Raw genomic sequence first — 17,489 nt, 5'->3', positions numbered from 1 at the left:
TATTGTTAAATAATTTATTTATAATATAATAAATTACTGAGTCCCACTTTCTCTATCATTGCATTGTTTCATGTGCTTTTCTTGGTCATTAATACTAAATTTATAATATATGTTTTTTACAGCCTTTTTCTAGTTAATTTATAGTTTCGTTTTTTTTTATAGTTTAGTTTAAGTTTTCGATTGTGCAGTCTAATGTTGTGTTAATGTTTTAGAATCAAAGCTACACACACACATGAACACTGGTACCAACACATTCTTCATCCGGTCACCTCAAGACCATCGCCTCGTACTCGAGCTGTGAAAGGTCCTCCACACTCGTCCTTGCAAGACTAGTGTTTGCGGGTCACTCTCGTCCTCTCAGACCTGGGAGGTTCTGACCGCCCACGTCAGTCTGGCCCGAGTCGTTTGTCTTCGCGAGTCCTCAGCAAGAATCGATAGACTCGATGTGTTGTGTGTGTGTGTGTGTGTGTGTGTGTGTGTGTGAGTGAACGCGCGCCCCCAGTGGAGAGACCCCTAAACTGCAGGCTCTTGATCCGGTCCTCGTCAGCCAACCAGGAACGGGGGCTTGACGTGATCTGGACTGAGGCGGATGAGACCAGAAACCTTTGTTCTGCCTCCTCCTGGTCCTGGGCAACAGCGACCGGAGCCCCCGGGACTCGAACCAGCGGACGGGTTTTTTGCTCTATCGATCACTGAGACCCGGGATCGAGTGGATCGCGGTCCCGATCCGGTTTTCCTGCAGTCCCGGACGTCAAATGGAAGTGAACGGCGGATCCGGACGTGGCAGCAGTCGAGGTGCGATCGATCACTGATAAGTTCCCGGCGAAATGACCCACAAACGCCTCTGTGGTTCCGACCCGGGTCCGGGTCCGATGTCTTTTATTTTCCTCCATCGGCTTCCTGGAGGAAGAGGAGGAGAGTGATGAAGATTCGCATCCAGACCCGCGCGCGCGAGCTCGCGTGTGCGTGCGCGAGCATGTGTGTGTGTGTGTGTTTGTTTCTAGTGTTCAGTTGACAGAGAATCATCAAAATGGTTCAGAGAATTGTCGGAACAAAAAAGATGATGAAGGCAAAATGCGTTCATCACGTAGACGGAACGTGTGGTTTCCTCCAGGTACTCCAGTGTCCGTGCATTTAATTTGTTTTGTTTTTAAAACACAGTTTCTTTTGTTCTTGTTGTGATGTTTGCGCACACTTTGATTATTGTGTGTTGTTGTTGTGTACTCGGCTGCTCCTCACATGACTTTGTTGATGCTGTTCAAAGAAGTTCTGATGATGGATCGGGTCCACTCATATTTGTGTGTGTCTTTCAGCTCATGATCTCCCCGTCCACTACCTGCGCCTCCTGGCCACGCCTGTGCAGCTGCTGTCGGCCGCCATGTGGCACGCCGTCCAGGGCGGACTGGTGGACCGCTTCGGGGTTCTCGAAGAGTTTGTTACCATGACGACGGAACTGGTACCGGAACTGATGAGCTATAGCCAGAGGAGTCAGCTCATCCTGGGCCTACGAGCCAGAGTCAGTAACTCACACACACACACACACACGCACGCACATAACATGCAAACACACGCACATGCAAACACACGCACCTTAAACCTACAATGCATGAATGCATCACACACATATTCTCTGGACAACAACACACACTTGCACATCTTCATCCATGTCTTTCATCCTTCAAAAGAAAACAATTTTCACCCTCAAGGTCGTGGTGGCCTTCTAAAGGGAGTTCATATTGTGATTTTTTTTCTTTTTTTTTTCTTCTGTGGCACAGCTGGTTCTGGAGATGTGTCGAGGCGACGACCCGGTGGACTTTGAGGCCATTCAGCCCCACCTGGACCGGATCAAAGCTCCTGCAAGTGGAACCAAAGACCACCAAGTGAGACGCGCACCATCTACTGACACACTGACACACACTCTTACACACACACGCTCACACACACACTCACACACACACACACACACACACGTTCCGGCCTGGTAACACATCTGTGTGACAGGTGACCGTGGACCAGGTGGAGGAGTCAGAGGTCAACTTTGTGGAGCTGGTTCACTCGTTACTGGACGACCCAGCGGAGAAGGAGTTATTCTTCGAGGTAGGTCTGCCGAGTCATTCTTATTTCTGCCGAGTCATCTTCATTTACTGCCAAGTCATGCTCATTTATGCCTTGTCGTCAACAGAAAGTGTTCCCCATGTACTTTGGGTCAAAGTTCGACGCCGCGTTGGAGATGCTGATGTGGGAGTTCATCTCCCGCCTTGAGGAGCTGCTACCTCTTCCTGACTTCACGCAGGTGACCCGGTCACGTGACGCCCCCCGTCCTCCCGTCGGTCTAGTAACACCCGTGTGTCCGCAGCTGGCCGCCCTGCTGGGAGACACGCCGGCCCTCCTGGAAGACTGTCTCACATCCTTCTTCCCGCCAGAGGACATGAAGACTGTCCTCAAGTACCACAGACACCTGGGACACTTCCAGGAAAAAGGTACTTTCAACCATAAACCAACCCACTTTGTTTCGTTCTTGCCGGGTCCGGATCAAGCCTCTTATCACTCGACCTGGTCTCCATCCACAGATCCTCGTCTCCTGCCCATGGACGACTGCATACTCACCTCCATGTCCCTTTCACCCGACGCCAGACGAGCGGGAAACTCCGCCCCCCCTACCTCGGCCCACAAAGACCTGGACTCTCCAGAGACTCGCCTGTGGGGTCGAGCTGCAGTCCTGAAGGCCGACGAGACCATCGACCTGACCGTGGGCAGCGTGGCGCTAGATAGCGACGACGAGAACAGCGGCGTCCACAGACGCGCGTCAAGGAAAAGGAGTCTGAGTCCGGGCGAGGACGTGCCCTCCAAACTCTTGTAAGATCCGGCAGATGACTCCGGGACGAGCAACTGAAGCGCTGTCGGCGTCTGATCCGACTTTTCTGTACCTCGACAGGAAGTCCTCGTTGGACGAGCAGAACTCGGCCGACTCTCCGCTCATCTCCATTTGGGGCGACTACACCGCGGAGCAGCCGGGCCTCCTCATCTGCACCCCCACCGACAACTCTCAGGACGCCTCTGGCCTGGCCCAAACGGACTCCAAGGTTCCGTGGTCCGACGAGGAGACCATGACCCTGCTGGAAATCTGGGGGCTGGACTCGACCCAGGGGGCCCTGAAGCGCTGCCTGAAGAACCGTCACATCTTCGCCCAGATCGCCCAGAAGATGGCGGAGCGCGGCTACGCGAGGTCCACGGAGCAGTGCCAGACCCGGATCAAGAGGCTGAAGAAGTGTTTTCGAAGGAACGTCAGGTGAGAGTCCCACTTCCTTGTGTTTCCTACTTCCTGCGTGTCTCACCTCCTGTTTGTCTCAGTTCCTGTGTATTCCACTTCCAATGTGACCATGAGTCCCACTTCCTTTTTGTCCGCCTCCTTAGTGTCCGTCATTCCCTCTTCCTGTCAGTCCCACACCTTTTAGTTGCACTTCACTTGTGTCTGTATTCTGTGTTTCTTGGTTCCTCCGAGTCCCACTTTGTCGGAGTCCCACTTTGTCGGAGTCCCATTTGTCGGAGTCCCACTTTGTCGGAGTCCCACTTTGTCGGAGTCCCACTTTGTCGGAGTCCCACTTTGTCGGAGTCCCACTTTGTCGGAGTCCCACTTTGTCGGAGTCCCACTTTGTCGGAGTCCCACTTTGTCGGAGTCCCATTTGTCGGAGTCCCACTTTGTCGGAGTCCCACTTTGTCGGAGTCCCACTTTGTCGGAGTCCCACTTTGTCGGAGTCCCACTTTGTCGGAGTCCCACTTTGTCGGAGTCCCACTTTGTCGGAGTCCCACTTTGTCGGAGTCCCACTTTGTCGGAGTCCCACTTTGTCGGAGTCCCACTTTGTCGGAGTCCCACTTTGTCGGAGTCCCACTTTGTCGGAGTCCCACTTTGTCGGAGTCCCACTTCGTCGGAGTCCCACTTCCTCCGAGTCCCACTTCCTCCGAGTCCCACTTCCTCCGAGTCCCACTTCCTCCGAGTCCCACTTCCTCCGAGTCCCACTTCCTCCGAGTCCCACTGTGTCCGAGTCCCACTGTGTCCGAGTCCCACTGTGTCCGAGTCCCACTGTGTCCGAGTCCCACTGTGTCCGAGTCCCCATCCCGTGTGTGTCCATTATCTGTGATTCCCATTTCATTTCCTGAGAGTCCCACTTCCATGTGAGTCCCACGTTTCTGTCCATCCACTTCCTGTTTTTGTACTTCCTGTCTTTCTGCTGATGGTGAACTTTCCGTCTTCAAAACTACAAGCTGTCTTTATTGATCACCTTCAGAGTGAACTCCGGGATCGAATACAAGTTCTACGAGCAGCTGCAACGGGTCCTGGGGACCTCGCAATCCCCCGACCCGCCTGAGGTGGCGTACGACGTGGACAGTATGGTGAAGGAGGAAGAGTCCTGCGACGCGGAGGAAGAACTTCAGTTCGTGGGCCAAACGACTCCGGTGGAGACGAGTAAGAGAATGTTCCCTCAGACACTCGCCGAGCCAGCCTGCTTAGTGTGTTTGGACAGCCTCAGGTGTTCGGGTTCCCTGGACGGACCTGGAGACCCTGACCCTGATCAACACGTGGGGGGACGACCGGATGAAGAAGAGGAGCGGGGCGCCTCGCACCGGCAACATCTTCGCCATCATCTCCAGCAAGATGGCCGCCCAGGGCTTTTCCAGAACCCCGGAACAGTGCCAGACCCGGCTGAAAAGGCTCCGGTCCAAATTCCGTCAGTGCTACGAGAACAAGTAGGTGTGACCAGAGGGGGGCGACGGAGAGCCGGGGACATGCGGCTGACCTTCTCTTCTCTCTGCAGCATCAGAGGACTCCGGCAGGTCCACTGCAGGTTCTACAACCAGCTGGGCCGAGTTCTTGTCAAAGACTTTGAGCCAGACCCGAGTCTAAGTGACGACGCAGAACCAGAGGACTCTCAGCCAGAACCAGGTAGCTGAGTTGTTGTGTGTTTTTTTGCTTTTTGTGTAATGTCTGCGCTCATGTAGGCGATATCATTGATCTTGTTTTGTGTATCATATCTGTGTGTTCTTTAAACGTGTGTGTCTGTATGTGTTTATGTTTGTGAGCTGTTGTACTTTACATTTGTGTATATGCTGTTGTGTGTTTCATATCTGTGTGTTTTTATATTTATGTGCATGTGTTGTGTATTTGATAAGTTGTGTGTTTTAAAGCTTTGTGCTGTTGGGTCTGTTGTGTTGTATTTGTGTGTGCTTTAAGTTTTTGAGTTTGCTGTTGTATGTTTGACATCAGTGTTTTACCTTATGTGTTTATATATATATATGTGCGCGCTGTTGTGTGTTGTATATTTTTGTGTGTTTTAAATGTGTGTATATTTTTGTGTGCTTTTGTCTTCTTTCTTTATGTGTGTTCTGTTGTGTGTTTCATGTGTGTGTGTGCTTTTTGTATTTATTTTATAATAATAATAATATATTTTATTTATATTGCACTTTAGATTTGAACACAAATATAACGTGTGTTGTCTTGTGTGTTTCATATGCATGTGATTGTGTGTTCTGTTTAGTACTTTGTATTATTTTTTCTGCTTTTGTGTGTGGTATAACGTGTGTTTTATGTGTGTGTGTTTTCTTTTTATTTTATGCTCCCCTGTGTGTTTCCCATGTGTGTGGGCTTTATATTTTTGTGTGGGCTGTTGTGTTTTCGATATGTGTGTCCTTTATATCTGTTGTGTATTTATGGTCTGTGTGCTCCTCAGGTTCCTCAGCGAGCGTCCAAGACGATCGAAGAAAGGTTCCCTGGTCTGACGGTGAAACTGTGATTCTCCTGGAACTGTGGGGCAACGCTCAGGTGACTCCTGATTGGTTGAGACGACATTCTGTCAGCGAACGACAGGAAGTGACATACGAGTCTTGTTTTCTGAACCCGTAGATGAACCAGAACTCGGGCAGATCGTCCAACAACATCCTCCTCTTCACCGAGATCGCGGACAAGCTGTCGGAAAGTGGCTTCAGTCGCACGGCGGAGCAGTGTCAGACCCGAGTGAAGCGGCTCAAGTCCAACTACTGGCAGTGCCGGGACGGTCCGAGGTACGCCGGCGTCGGCGCCGCCCCTGGAGCTCCTCTCTGACCCCGCTGTGCCTGCAGGTCCGAAGGCAGGACGGACTTCCGCTTCTACGAGCTGATGGAGGAGATCCTGGACAAGCAACCGTCCACGTCCGCCGCCGCCGTCGTCACCGACTCCATCGAGATCTCGGAAGATTCCGCGGACGAGGAGGACTCCAAAGTGGCAGGTGCGCCACCTTTCTCTGTCTCTGAGTAGATGTTGCCACGGTTACCAGTGATAAGAGCGGTTACAATGGATACTGCGGGCAATGTCACGGTCGGTTACCACGGTGACCGTTGTCAACGTTACACATGGTTTCGCTCAACAGAACCCAGCGTGTCGGTGGAGAAGACGCCGCAGAGCTCGTGGACCGACGAGGAAACGCTGGGGTTCATCAGCGTTTGGGGGGACCCGGAAATCCAGGAGGCGTTCGGGGCGCCCGTGTCCAAAAGGCTGGTGTACGCCAAAATGGCGGAGCGGATGAAGACGCTGGGATACGTGCGCACCGGGGAGCAGTGCTGCTGGAAGATGAAGGCGCTCCGGAACAACTACCGCAACGGCTACGAGAGGAAGCTGTACGTTTCCCAGATGATCCCCTAGAGGGTGCCGGTGTTCACTGTAGCCTGTCAACCTGTGTGTCCTTAGGAGCGGGAAGGTGGTGGACTACCGCTTCTACGACCTGCTGGAGAAGGTTCTAGGACCGCGAGCGGAGAAGGACGAGGGAGAGGAAGCGCTGGAGCCGATCCCAGGTACGAGCGACGAGTCCTGCTTGTGTTTGACGTTCTGTATCATGAGACGGATTTGATTTTCATCTCCTCTTGACGTGTCACCACTTTTCAATCTTTGATTTCGTCTCGTCCTATTCATGACTTTTCTTCGCCCGATGACATGTTTGTTGCGGCCTGCAGTCTCGCATGTGCTGCGTCTTTTTGCTCCGGTTTTCTCAACTCTGTGGCGTCTCTCGTGGAGCTGCTCTCATCACGCTGTGCATCCTGTCCCGTGTCCGTCAGTTGGCGCCGACCCGGCCAACCTGCCGTGGACGGAGGTGGAGACGACGACCCTGGTGCAGGTCTGGGCCACGGACGACATCCAGCTCAGCCTGAGGACGAGCGTCCGCAACGGACACGTCTACGTGGACATCGCGGACAAGATGTCCGTCCTCGGCTACCCGAGGACCGCGGAGCAGTGCCAGAACCGGATGAAGCGGCTGAAGAAGACCTACAGGCGGCACTGCAACAGTCGCAGGTACGCTCGCCCGCACAGCGGTCACGGCTCAGTGTCCCGGTCTCATGCTCGGGGAACCTTCGCAGGAACGGCACGCGGGCGGCTTTCCAGTACTTCGACCTGATGGATCCGGTCTTGAATGGATCCTCGCCGCCGGCGGAGGATCTCTCGGCCTCGTGGAGTCTCCCGCCGGAGACGGAGGCCGACGTGTCCTCCTGCCAGCAGACCGCGGAGTCGGGCAAGAAGACGCCGTGGTCGGAGCAGGAGACGCGGACGCTCCTGCAGGTGTGGGGGGACGACAGCGTGCAGCTGACGCTCCGAGGCTGCCAGAAGAACCGGCACATCTTCAACTTCATCTCTGACAGGATGAACCAGTGCGGCTTCAGCCGGACGCCGGACCAGTGCTACACGCGCATCAAACGACTCAAGCACGGATTCATGCACGAGAAGTTGGTGACACACGTGCACACATGTACACACACATATGCACATGCACAAAAGAAGACACTTACATACACACAAATACACATGCAGACACACATGTACAAACAAATATACAGACATGCTGATGCACACATGCACGCGCACTCACAAGGAAATACACAAAGTTTATACAACTGCAGACACACAAATGCAAACACACAGACACACATGTACATACAAATGAACATAAAACACACCTACACACAAATGCACACACCCACACATACATACAAATGCTCATACACACACACGGATATAAATACACACACAAGCATGCACACACAAATGCAAGTATATACAAATTCAGACACACAAATGCAAACACACACACCCACACATACATACAAATACACATACATAAGCACACAAATACACGCACATTCACATATAAGCATACACACACATGCACACATACGTATACACACGTATGCACAAAAGAAAACACTTACATACATACAAATGCACATGCAGACACACATGTACAAACAAATATACACACATGCTGATGCACACATGCACGCACACTCACAAGGACACACGCACACAAATGCAAGTTTATACAAATGCAGACACACAAATGCAAACACATAGACACACATGTACATACAAATGCACAAAAAACACACCTACACACAAATGCACACACCCACACGTACATACAAATGCACATACACACACACACAGATATACATACACACACATGCACACACACACACAAATGCAAGTATATACAAATGCATACACACAAATGCAAACGCACACACCCACACGTACATACAAATGCACATGCACACAAACATAAACGCACAAATACACGCACATTCACATACAAGAACACACACACATGCATAAACACACAAATACAAGCACATTCACATATAAGCATACACACACATGCACACATGTGTATACACACATATGCACATGTACAAAACACATGTACAAACAAATATACACACATGCACGCACACTTACAAGGACACACACACACACACATAAATGCAAGTTTATACAAATTCAGACACACAAATGCAAACACACAGACACACATGTACAAACAAATGCACAAAAAACACACGTACACACACATGCACACACAGACACAAACGTCCAAATGCATACACAAACGTACACACAGTTGTTCCCAGTACGTGGCTCAGTCAGTCAGGTGACTCAAGTGTCATTGGTCCACAGGGAGGAGTTCAAGTTCTTCTCAGAGATGGAGGAGATCTTCAGTCGAGACCTGAGCGTGGAAGAGTCGGAGGAAGTCGATGACGTGCCGGAGCAGGAAAGCGAAGAAGCAGGTGATTGACAGGAGGTGCTGCCAGTGAAAGACACGATGACCTTGACTTCACCTTGACTGTCGTCCGCCCAGCACCCTCAGGGGTCCAGCTAATGTTGGACAGCACCAAACACCCGTGGGGCGACCCGGAGACCCAGGTGCTGCTGGAGATCTGGGGGAGCGAGGACATGCAGGAGAGCCTGCGCAGCTGCACCAAGAACAAACATGTCTTCGTCCTGATCTCCGAGGCTATGGTGGGCCGCGGCTACCTGAGGACGCCCGAGCAGTGCCAGACCCGCATCAAGAGGCTGCGGGGGAACTTCAGGCACTTCCTGGACGGCAGGAAGTGGGTGTCTGCTGCTAGCTAAGGTGGTCCTTCAAACCACGGCTAATGTGATGTTTTTCTTTTTCCAGAGGAGAGAACGAGTGCAAATTCTTCCAGCAGCTCGCCAACATCTTCGGAGACAAGTACGGGAGCGTGGACGCACCGCTGGACGACCCCGACGACCCCGATCAGCCTGAAGGTGAGTCACATGACAAAGGTTTTTGTTGGCGCTCGACTGACATGTGCTTCCATCAGATTGCGGGTCTTGAGACGCGGTGGATTTTATCGAGCAGAACCAGGGACTCAGCCGTGACCACCGGCTCTGACGGCAACACAGCGTCGGCCCAGTGACGGTCTGCTGGCTGGAATCAGGAGGACCCGTCCAGAACCAGATGCCACAGATGTTTTTTCAAAACTTTATTTAAAAATTGTATTTGGTGCTTGGACGGCGGCAAGACCACCGTTTGGTTCGTTCCGATGTTTTTGTTTTTTTGTTGAGAATTAATTTATTCCAGAGTTTTTATTTTTAATATTTCTGTTTGAAGGACGAACTCTTTTGTAACATTCAATAAATGCTCAAGGACATCACCGGGTCATGTGATTGACATCCATCCCCTTTCACCGCCACTCAAGATACTTTCTACGGAGCTAAATACAACAATAATAAATTTGTTTTAAGAATGGCTAACATTTAGAATATGGAAATAACTTTAAAAAAAAAACATTTTTAACTCGAGGTTAAATTAAAAAAAAAGGAAAATATTTGATTTTGAATCTGTTCCACTCTCTTCTTGGGTCAAAACAATAACTTCTATGCTTTTTAAATTTGAAAATGCTAAATGCTATGCTAACATGTCAACCTTTCGAAAAGAACCAGTTGGAACCAAAAATGTTGTTCAATGTAAATTAACTTTTTTTTTATGCAAAAGTGTTGTTTTTTTTCATTAAAATGCAGAAAATAGGAAGTTAAAGTTCAAAGTCACATGTTCAATCCAGCTTTTGTGTTCTATTTTTGAAGCACATGACTAAGAATGGGGAAAAACAAATCTTCCTCTTTTTCTTCCGGCTGCTCTCTTCAGGGGTCACCACAGCGAATCAACCTCCTCCATCGAACCCTCTTCTCTGTATCCCCCTCCCTCACACCAACACACTTCATGTCCTCTTTCACTACATCCATAAACCTTCTCCTTGGAAAAACATAAATAATGAAAAACAAACAAATATGTCATACCTAAAGAGGTTGTATTAAGAATAATGAAAATTATTAGATATATATATATATTTCAACAGTCAAAAACGTTCTACATGAAGTGTAGTTTCTCCCTTGAGGAAGGCATACAACAAGTAAACGGAACTGGTCTGGACCAGAACGGTCCGTGTAAAATGTTAAAAACCGGAAAAATAAGTGGTTATTCAATTTTCATTGAAAAAAACAAAACAATATTTAGGCCTTCTTTTACCACTATAATCCAAAGTGAATAATCAGAATAGAAAAATCGGTGGATTTTAAATTTGTAAGATGAACAACTACATTTAAAATTACTATAGAACTAGAACAGGAAAAACTAGTCGTTTTTCTAGTCCCCTGAACAGGATATGTGGATCACCAGAGAGTCAGACGCGCTAAACGAGTCAGGATTTCGCGAGGATTTCGCCGCATCGCCAAGTATTTTCTTTACAGTACATTGTTTTCCAAGATGGCAAAGATAAAGTATGTAAAATAAAGATTAAGATCACACTCTGAAAGAGAGAGAGGGGGGGAGGGGGTTTGGAATAGTAGAAATAATGGACTGGTCATTCACATCTTTTACGATGTATGTTTCTATCTCCTCTCTTTCTGTCCGTCTGTTTGTTACTCCCTCTGTCTTCTTACCTGTGTGTCTGTTTGTGTCTTTGTGTCTCTACCAAACCGCCTCTCTAAAATGAACTAAATATACAGTATAGTTGGTGAGTTTTCAGGATTAAAAGATATTTAAAGACAAAGTCACTAACGCAACATTCATGTAACAACTGAAGCCTGAGAAAGTAATACCTGACCTTGATTCATGGCAAGGTTGATGAATAGTTCTTAGCACATACACACACTAACTGAAATATATATTCTGGCCGAAAAATCCTCTTTGGGCTCCGCTTTCGGGCATTATGTGTGCAGATATTTCTGCAGATGACAAGCCCTCCTTTGCCAAAATTGTGTTGGTGCAAGGTTCCAAAGTCATTCTCTCTCCCGTTAACTGCACTCCAAATCCTGACCTGCACTGGCTCAATTGGGATTCTCTTATTCTGAAAATCCTAGCATCCTGTTCAGGGTAATACCAAAAACGACCCGTTTTTATGTTTCAGTGCGTCAGTAATTTTATTTATTTATTTTTATCTGACAAATTAAATCTCAACCGATTTTTCAATTCAGAATCAAATAATAAAAAAAGCTCTGTACTTCGTTTTTCATCATTTGGTTTTTAAGTTGAAAATTGAATAAACACTTGTTTTTCGTTTTTTAACATCTGCTCTCGCATTGAAAATCCAATGACCAAAAGTTACACGGACCTCAGAGTCTCAGGTTTCGCGTTCACTAAAAGGTTCAAACAATAAACACTTGAGTAGATTTGATTGAATCGTGTTGAAAATAATCTCAATCTGAAAGCACACTAGTGCTGAAGTAGACGTTTAAAAATCTCTTGAGATAGCGCTCTCTGGTGGCTGATATACTAAACTGCAGGGCGTTCATGTCACCGATATTCATGTGACATGACTCGATAAAACTCAACAATTGGGTGTTTCCTGGTCTTTTCTTTACTCACACCTAAGATGCGTGTGAGTGACAGTGCAGACGCTCATCCTCCCACACACTGCGCAGGTAAGGCGTGAGGTTACTGCCACCGGTTTGAGTGAGTGTGTCTTGGTTGTTGTACACTCGAACCTTTTTTTTTGTTGCTAAAAATAACTCGCTCAACCAGTCATGTGCGCGCTCTAGCTGTTATACACACGCTCAACTTCACTGCTACCTCGACTTTTGTCTGCTCACTACACCATCTAGCTGAGTTGCAGCATGACGCGCCTTCTTCCCTCGGGTAGCTCCCTGTGATTGGTGAAGAAGTCCAGCCGATGGCAGCAGAAGGCTTCAAGCAGCAGGTCTCTGATTGGCTGTCTTCGTGGCAGACATCTAACTTGCATTTATGTTTGAGCAAAATGTTTTGAATGCACAACAACCAAGACACACTCGCTCATACCGGTGGCTGTAATCTCACTCCATAAACTGACGTCATCATTTGAATTAAAGCAACACGCAAACTTGTTGTAAGCAGATGTTTATTTGGGTTTAATTTCTCTGGATCTCGACGGCGCTGATGAATTCCTGCAAGCTCACAAGGTTGTCTCCGTCTTTGTCCAGAAGCTTCATCATCTGATCGAGGTCGATGCACTGCAGGGCCTGCAGGGTGACAGGAGTCTTAGAGGAGATATGGAGACACGTGACAGAGATGTGAACTCACGCCAAGATCCTCAAATAGATCCTTGAGTTCTGACTTGGTCAGGGTGCTGGCGTCACCGTCCTTGCTGGCATGTTTGATGAACAGATTAATGGTCTGTTGGTCTGCGTTTTGCTGCGAACACTGCATGATGGCTTCTGTGAACGAGTCAAGATCATTCATGTTTACGTTGTTTGTTGTGAGATTTCACTGCCGCTCGATAAATAAAATGGATTTTAATGAATCCAGAAACCTTCGAGACTTCATTAAAAAGTTAAATGGCTGCCAACCGACCAATGCGGTGCTGGTGTGTTCCTGTTGTTCTCAGAACTCAGAAATTACACAATGTATTAATTCAGTAAAGTTAAAATTATGTGCAATAATAAGGAGGTTTGCGTATTTAGAACATACCCAAATAGCACTTCAACCAGACCTGGACAAAGTGTGGTCCGGGGACAACAAGGGACCCTTTGACTATTTTGATGTGGTCTTTTTTTGTATAATTTATAACTACACATTTAAATATAACTTCTGTGTTCAATGACTTGTTTGTCTTATTCATTAAAAAAAGAAATATGGTTATTTTGCATTAAATAAATGGATATAAACCTAAATATTAAACAATTAAAAAAACAACTTCAAACTATCAGAAAAAATCAGAAAAAACAAAACATTATTCATTTAAAAGTCGTGGTTAACAAAGACATACAGAAGTACAAACATGAATCAAAGCACCTGCCTGTAGTTAAAGGCTGTGTACTCACCTGGGCTGATGTCTTCAGGTGTGAAGGCAGATGGAATAACGTCCAGTTCGACTGGCGCTGCTTTTATAGCTCCTCTGACGCGTCCATCAACCAGTCTTGATAAGCAGCCACATTCCTGCCCTCCAGCAAGTCACGTATGTATTGATCTGGGATCTAGGACAACCTCCCCATGAGTGTCCGAGGGTCCTCCTCTGGCTTTTAACACAGCATGAGACTCGGAGCTGTTTTAACTGCTTTTTACTTGTTTTATTTGATTTAGTTTTATCTTTGTGTGTTTTAACTGTGCTTTCTTAGCACTTTTATGTTACTGTACAGCACTTTGTAACGACTGTTGTTGTTTTTAAAGTGCTTTATAAATAAAGTTGAGTTGAGTTGAGACGTTCTGCGATCATACGTGTGGAAGTGTTGATCCAGGCCCGTGTTAAATCAACCTTTTAGGAACATTATCTTGTCAGAAGTGCAGCAGCTTTCTTGTTTGACTGAAGAATAAGCAGAAACATTATTCTTGTAAATGTTTTTTTTCATCCAATAGATTAAATTACTATGAGACTAATTTTTTGGTTTATATCCAATTACGTAAAAAAGTTTTATATTTGAATATGCTAAATGCTATGCTAACATGTCAACCTTTTGAAAAGAACCAGTTGGAAACCAAAGATGTTGTTAATTCTAAAATAAACTTTTTTAATGCACTTTAAAAAGTGACGTGTTGTGTTTGCAACAATGGAAATACTAATGATTTGGATTTTGATATGTGGCCTGAGACTTGGAGTCAGAGATTCAGTTTAAGGTCCGTGTACGGTCCTTGTTATTTTTGGTCAATGGACTTTCATTTTATAAGCAAATGATAAAAAAATGAGTGGTTATTCAAATTTCATTAAAAAAAACAACTAAAAACAAAATACAAGGCCTTTTTTTCCTATTAGAATCCAAAACAAGGGATCAGAATAGAAAAATGTTGTGTTTTTTTTATTTGTGAGATGAACAACAACATTTAAATCACTAAAGCACTGAAACCAAAACACGGGTTGTTTTTCTGGTCCCCTGATCAAGATGTCTGGATCTTCAAAACAAGAGATCACCAGATAGTCAGACGTGCTAAACGAGGCTGTCAGAATGGTGATTATCTGGTTCATGGAAGATGAAGCAACCCTTGAGGGGATCTTTGGAAAAGTTCAAGATGCCATTGGAAGTCCTGACCCTATGGTGTTAACTGATACACATGGAAATCCCATCCTGGAATCTGAAGGAACAACATGTTGAATAAGTTTAAGATGGTGCTCGCGTCCCTGAGTCTACCAGATACCACTGCCGGAATCAAACAGCTGACTCATCTGGTTTCCACCCAGAGAGTCATCCTGACACCGACTCAGCTGACGACCATCAAGCAAGGGATCATCCGTGTGATTTGCATGAGTAAGTATAACTGTTTGTAACCTTGTAAATGTAACTTTTTTAAAAGGCAATTAATAATAGAACTTTGATAAAGGGGTGAAGTTAGTTTAAAAAGGAAAATTATTACAAATGAATGTTTTATTCTCATTTTCTCTTTCAGGGTTCATGTCAGAGTGCTATTGGCTAAAAACGTGTAAAAACAACGGCTGGAAACCTCTGTTCACTGTACAAAATGTAGAGACACCACAGAAAACAATATATTTGAGGTCAATGGTCTGTCAGAAGTATTTTATAGTTTGAGATCCGTGTTCACGAGTAATTCTCTTGTGTTGAATTCCACGTTCATCAAACATAGCCAGTTTTTCATTTTGGTCCATATGAACCTTGTGACCCATCTAAAGAGAGGAGGGTTAGAATAGTAGAAATAATGGACTGGTCAGTCTGTCTTTGTCGATGTCTGTTTCTGTCTCCTCTCTTTCTTTCTGTCTGTCTCTCTGTCTTTCTATCTGTGTGTCTACCGTTGTGTCTGTGGTTCTGTCTGTCTGTCGTCTTGCCTGTGTGTCTGTTTGTGTGCAAGATAAAGTCCAGTGCAGTTAGGAACAGTAGCGGGCCTAATAAACATCCCTGGGGCACTCCAGTAGTCCCGTTGATGGGTTCTGTCAGATCGCCTCCGTGAGATACCATATTGATGATTTTTGCAGGGATTCCATAGTGACCCAGGATGTTCCAGAGTGTGGACCTGTCGAGTGACTCAAAGGCCTTCTCATAATCAACGAAGTACAGTTGTGAGTTAAATTCTGCAGATTGTTCTACTATAATTCTAAGAGTTGCGATCTGGTCACCACAGGATCTATTTGGACGAAAGCCTGCTTGGTTGTCCCTGAATTTGTATTCTATAGCATTTGCTGTCTGGTTAAGAACTATTCTGCACAGTAGCTTGCTGGCAACTGAGCGTAGCATTATCTCACGCCAGGTGTCCTTTCTTTGGTAGTTTTACAGTGATGCCTTCCCTCCAATCCAAGGGGATCTTTTTCTTCTTGACTTATTCTCTTAAGGAGAGGGTGTAGGTCTTCAACAGACTGCCTGCCTCTTTCCAGGCCTCCGGGGGGATCCCATCTAATCCTGCTCCTTTACCGTTCTTAAGTGAAGCAATGGCCTTACGTATCTCTGCCTTGCTTGGTTGGAGGTTCTACTTCCGCTGGATCCGGTGGAGGTGTGCGTTTGAGGATTTCTTAAAAAGTGTTCTCTCCAGCGTTCCATTTGATGCTCCTTTATTGTTAGCAGTTGGTCGTCTTTATCCTGTACTGGCTTGTCAATCTGTCTTCTTTTACTTCTCAGTGTTTTTGTGATTCTGTAGAGGGTTTTCATGTCCTGCTGTGAAGTGGCCTCTTCTGCCTCAGCGGCCTTGTCCGAGATCCACTTCCTTTTATCTCTCCCACAGCTTCCCTTTACCATCCGGTCTGCTCAGTTGTAGAGGTTCATAGCGTTGGCCTTCTGGTTCCTGGTTCTGCTGTTATCAATATTCGCTTGCAGGTTGCGTCTTTCCTCCACCCTCTCCCATGTGCCTTGACTGATCCACGCCTTCTTCTCCCTCTTAATCTTCCCAACAACTTCTTTGCATGTGCTTGTGAATGCTTCTTTGACTATAGATCATTTCCTTTCAATTTCATCATCATCTACCTCTTCATCTGACTTGTATCGTAGGGCATCAAAGCGGTTTGCCAAGGTGAGTACGAACTCCTATTTTTTTCTGTTTTTTTTCAGCCTGTCTACGTCATACTTGATTGTCTTCTGTAATTTCTTCCTACAGGCAGCAAGACGTACCCTTCATGTAGCCAGGAGTAGATGGTGGTCTGAGCAAACATCAGCACTCTTTTTTCTGCAGTCTAGCAAGGTTCCACGCCACCGTCTATAGATCGAAATGTGGTCTATCTGGTTCTCAAATGATCCATCGGGAGATCTCCAGGTCACTTTGTGGCTCTCCTTGTGTGGAGGAGCAAAATTCGACAAAGAGCTCTCCGTTCTGGTTCATGGTTACCCATCACTCTCTCATTGCCACTGTCTGCAGCTCCCACTTCGGCGTTCATGTCCGCCATGAGAATGGTGATGTCTCTCTTCTTACGTTTGGCCATAGTGGCTTGCAGCTGTTCATAGAATCTTTCCTTATCTGCTTCCCTTGCATCATTGGTCGAGGCATATGCTTGTATGATTGTGGTGTCTTAAGAGCAGGATGTGAACCTTGCCATGATGATCTTCTCTGAGATAGGTTCCTACTCCTCCATGCTTCGTGCACTTGCCTTTCACATGATGAATCCTACTCCTCTTACATGTGTCGGCTGGTCTTCTGGAAGGCCAGAGTAAATTAAGGTTTCTCCACTCTGCAGGGTAATCTTACCGCTTCCTAGCCATCTCGTTTCACTGAAACCAACTCTTTCTTCGTTCAATCTCTTCATTTCTGCAGCTACTTGATGAATTCTAC

At 46.7% G+C, this 17,489-nt stretch overlaps 2 protein-coding genes across 2 annotated transcripts; one reads left to right on the top strand and one right to left on the bottom strand.

The window, feature by feature from the left end:
* Positions 1 to 485: 485 nt before the first annotated feature.
* Positions 486 to 9,975, top strand: LOC148083605 (uncharacterized). The gene is made up of 22 exons (XM_087786684.1): positions 486 to 795; positions 1,314 to 1,516; positions 1,776 to 1,880; positions 2,002 to 2,097; positions 2,183 to 2,293; positions 2,357 to 2,480; positions 2,571 to 2,856; positions 2,936 to 3,289; positions 4,287 to 4,465; positions 4,524 to 4,746; positions 4,815 to 4,942; positions 5,727 to 5,818; positions 5,900 to 6,057; positions 6,115 to 6,260; positions 6,402 to 6,648; positions 6,719 to 6,822; positions 7,084 to 7,318; positions 7,384 to 7,746; positions 8,975 to 9,084; positions 9,156 to 9,408; positions 9,477 to 9,586; positions 9,643 to 9,975. The coding sequence occupies exons 1-22, from the start codon at positions 756 to 758 to the stop codon at positions 9,654 to 9,656; spliced, it is 3,681 nt and encodes a 1,226-aa protein (XP_087642810.1). The 5' UTR covers positions 486 to 755; the 3' UTR covers positions 9,657 to 9,975.
* Positions 9,976 to 12,676: 2,701 nt separating this feature from the next.
* On the bottom strand, positions 12,677 to 13,720 carry LOC148083604 (ictacalcin-like). Its single transcript, XM_087785759.1, has 3 exons — positions 13,616 to 13,720; positions 12,876 to 13,009; positions 12,677 to 12,814 (listed from the first exon to the last, which is right to left on the bottom strand). The coding sequence occupies exons 2-3, from the start codon at positions 12,999 to 13,001 to the stop codon at positions 12,704 to 12,706; spliced, it is 237 nt and encodes a 78-aa protein (XP_087641885.1). The 5' UTR covers positions 13,002 to 13,009; positions 13,616 to 13,720; the 3' UTR covers positions 12,677 to 12,703.
* Between the last annotated feature and the right edge of the window lie 3,769 nt (positions 13,721 to 17,489).

Source organism: Callionymus lyra, chromosome 3 (assembly GCF_982586985.1).
Source record: "Callionymus lyra chromosome 3, fCalLyr1.hap1.1, whole genome shotgun sequence".
Lineage (NCBI taxonomy): Eukaryota > Metazoa > Chordata > Actinopteri > Syngnathiformes > Callionymidae > Callionymus > Callionymus lyra.
Note: the sequence above shows the minus strand (reverse complement) of the source record. Positions and strands in the feature narration are given on the sequence as shown.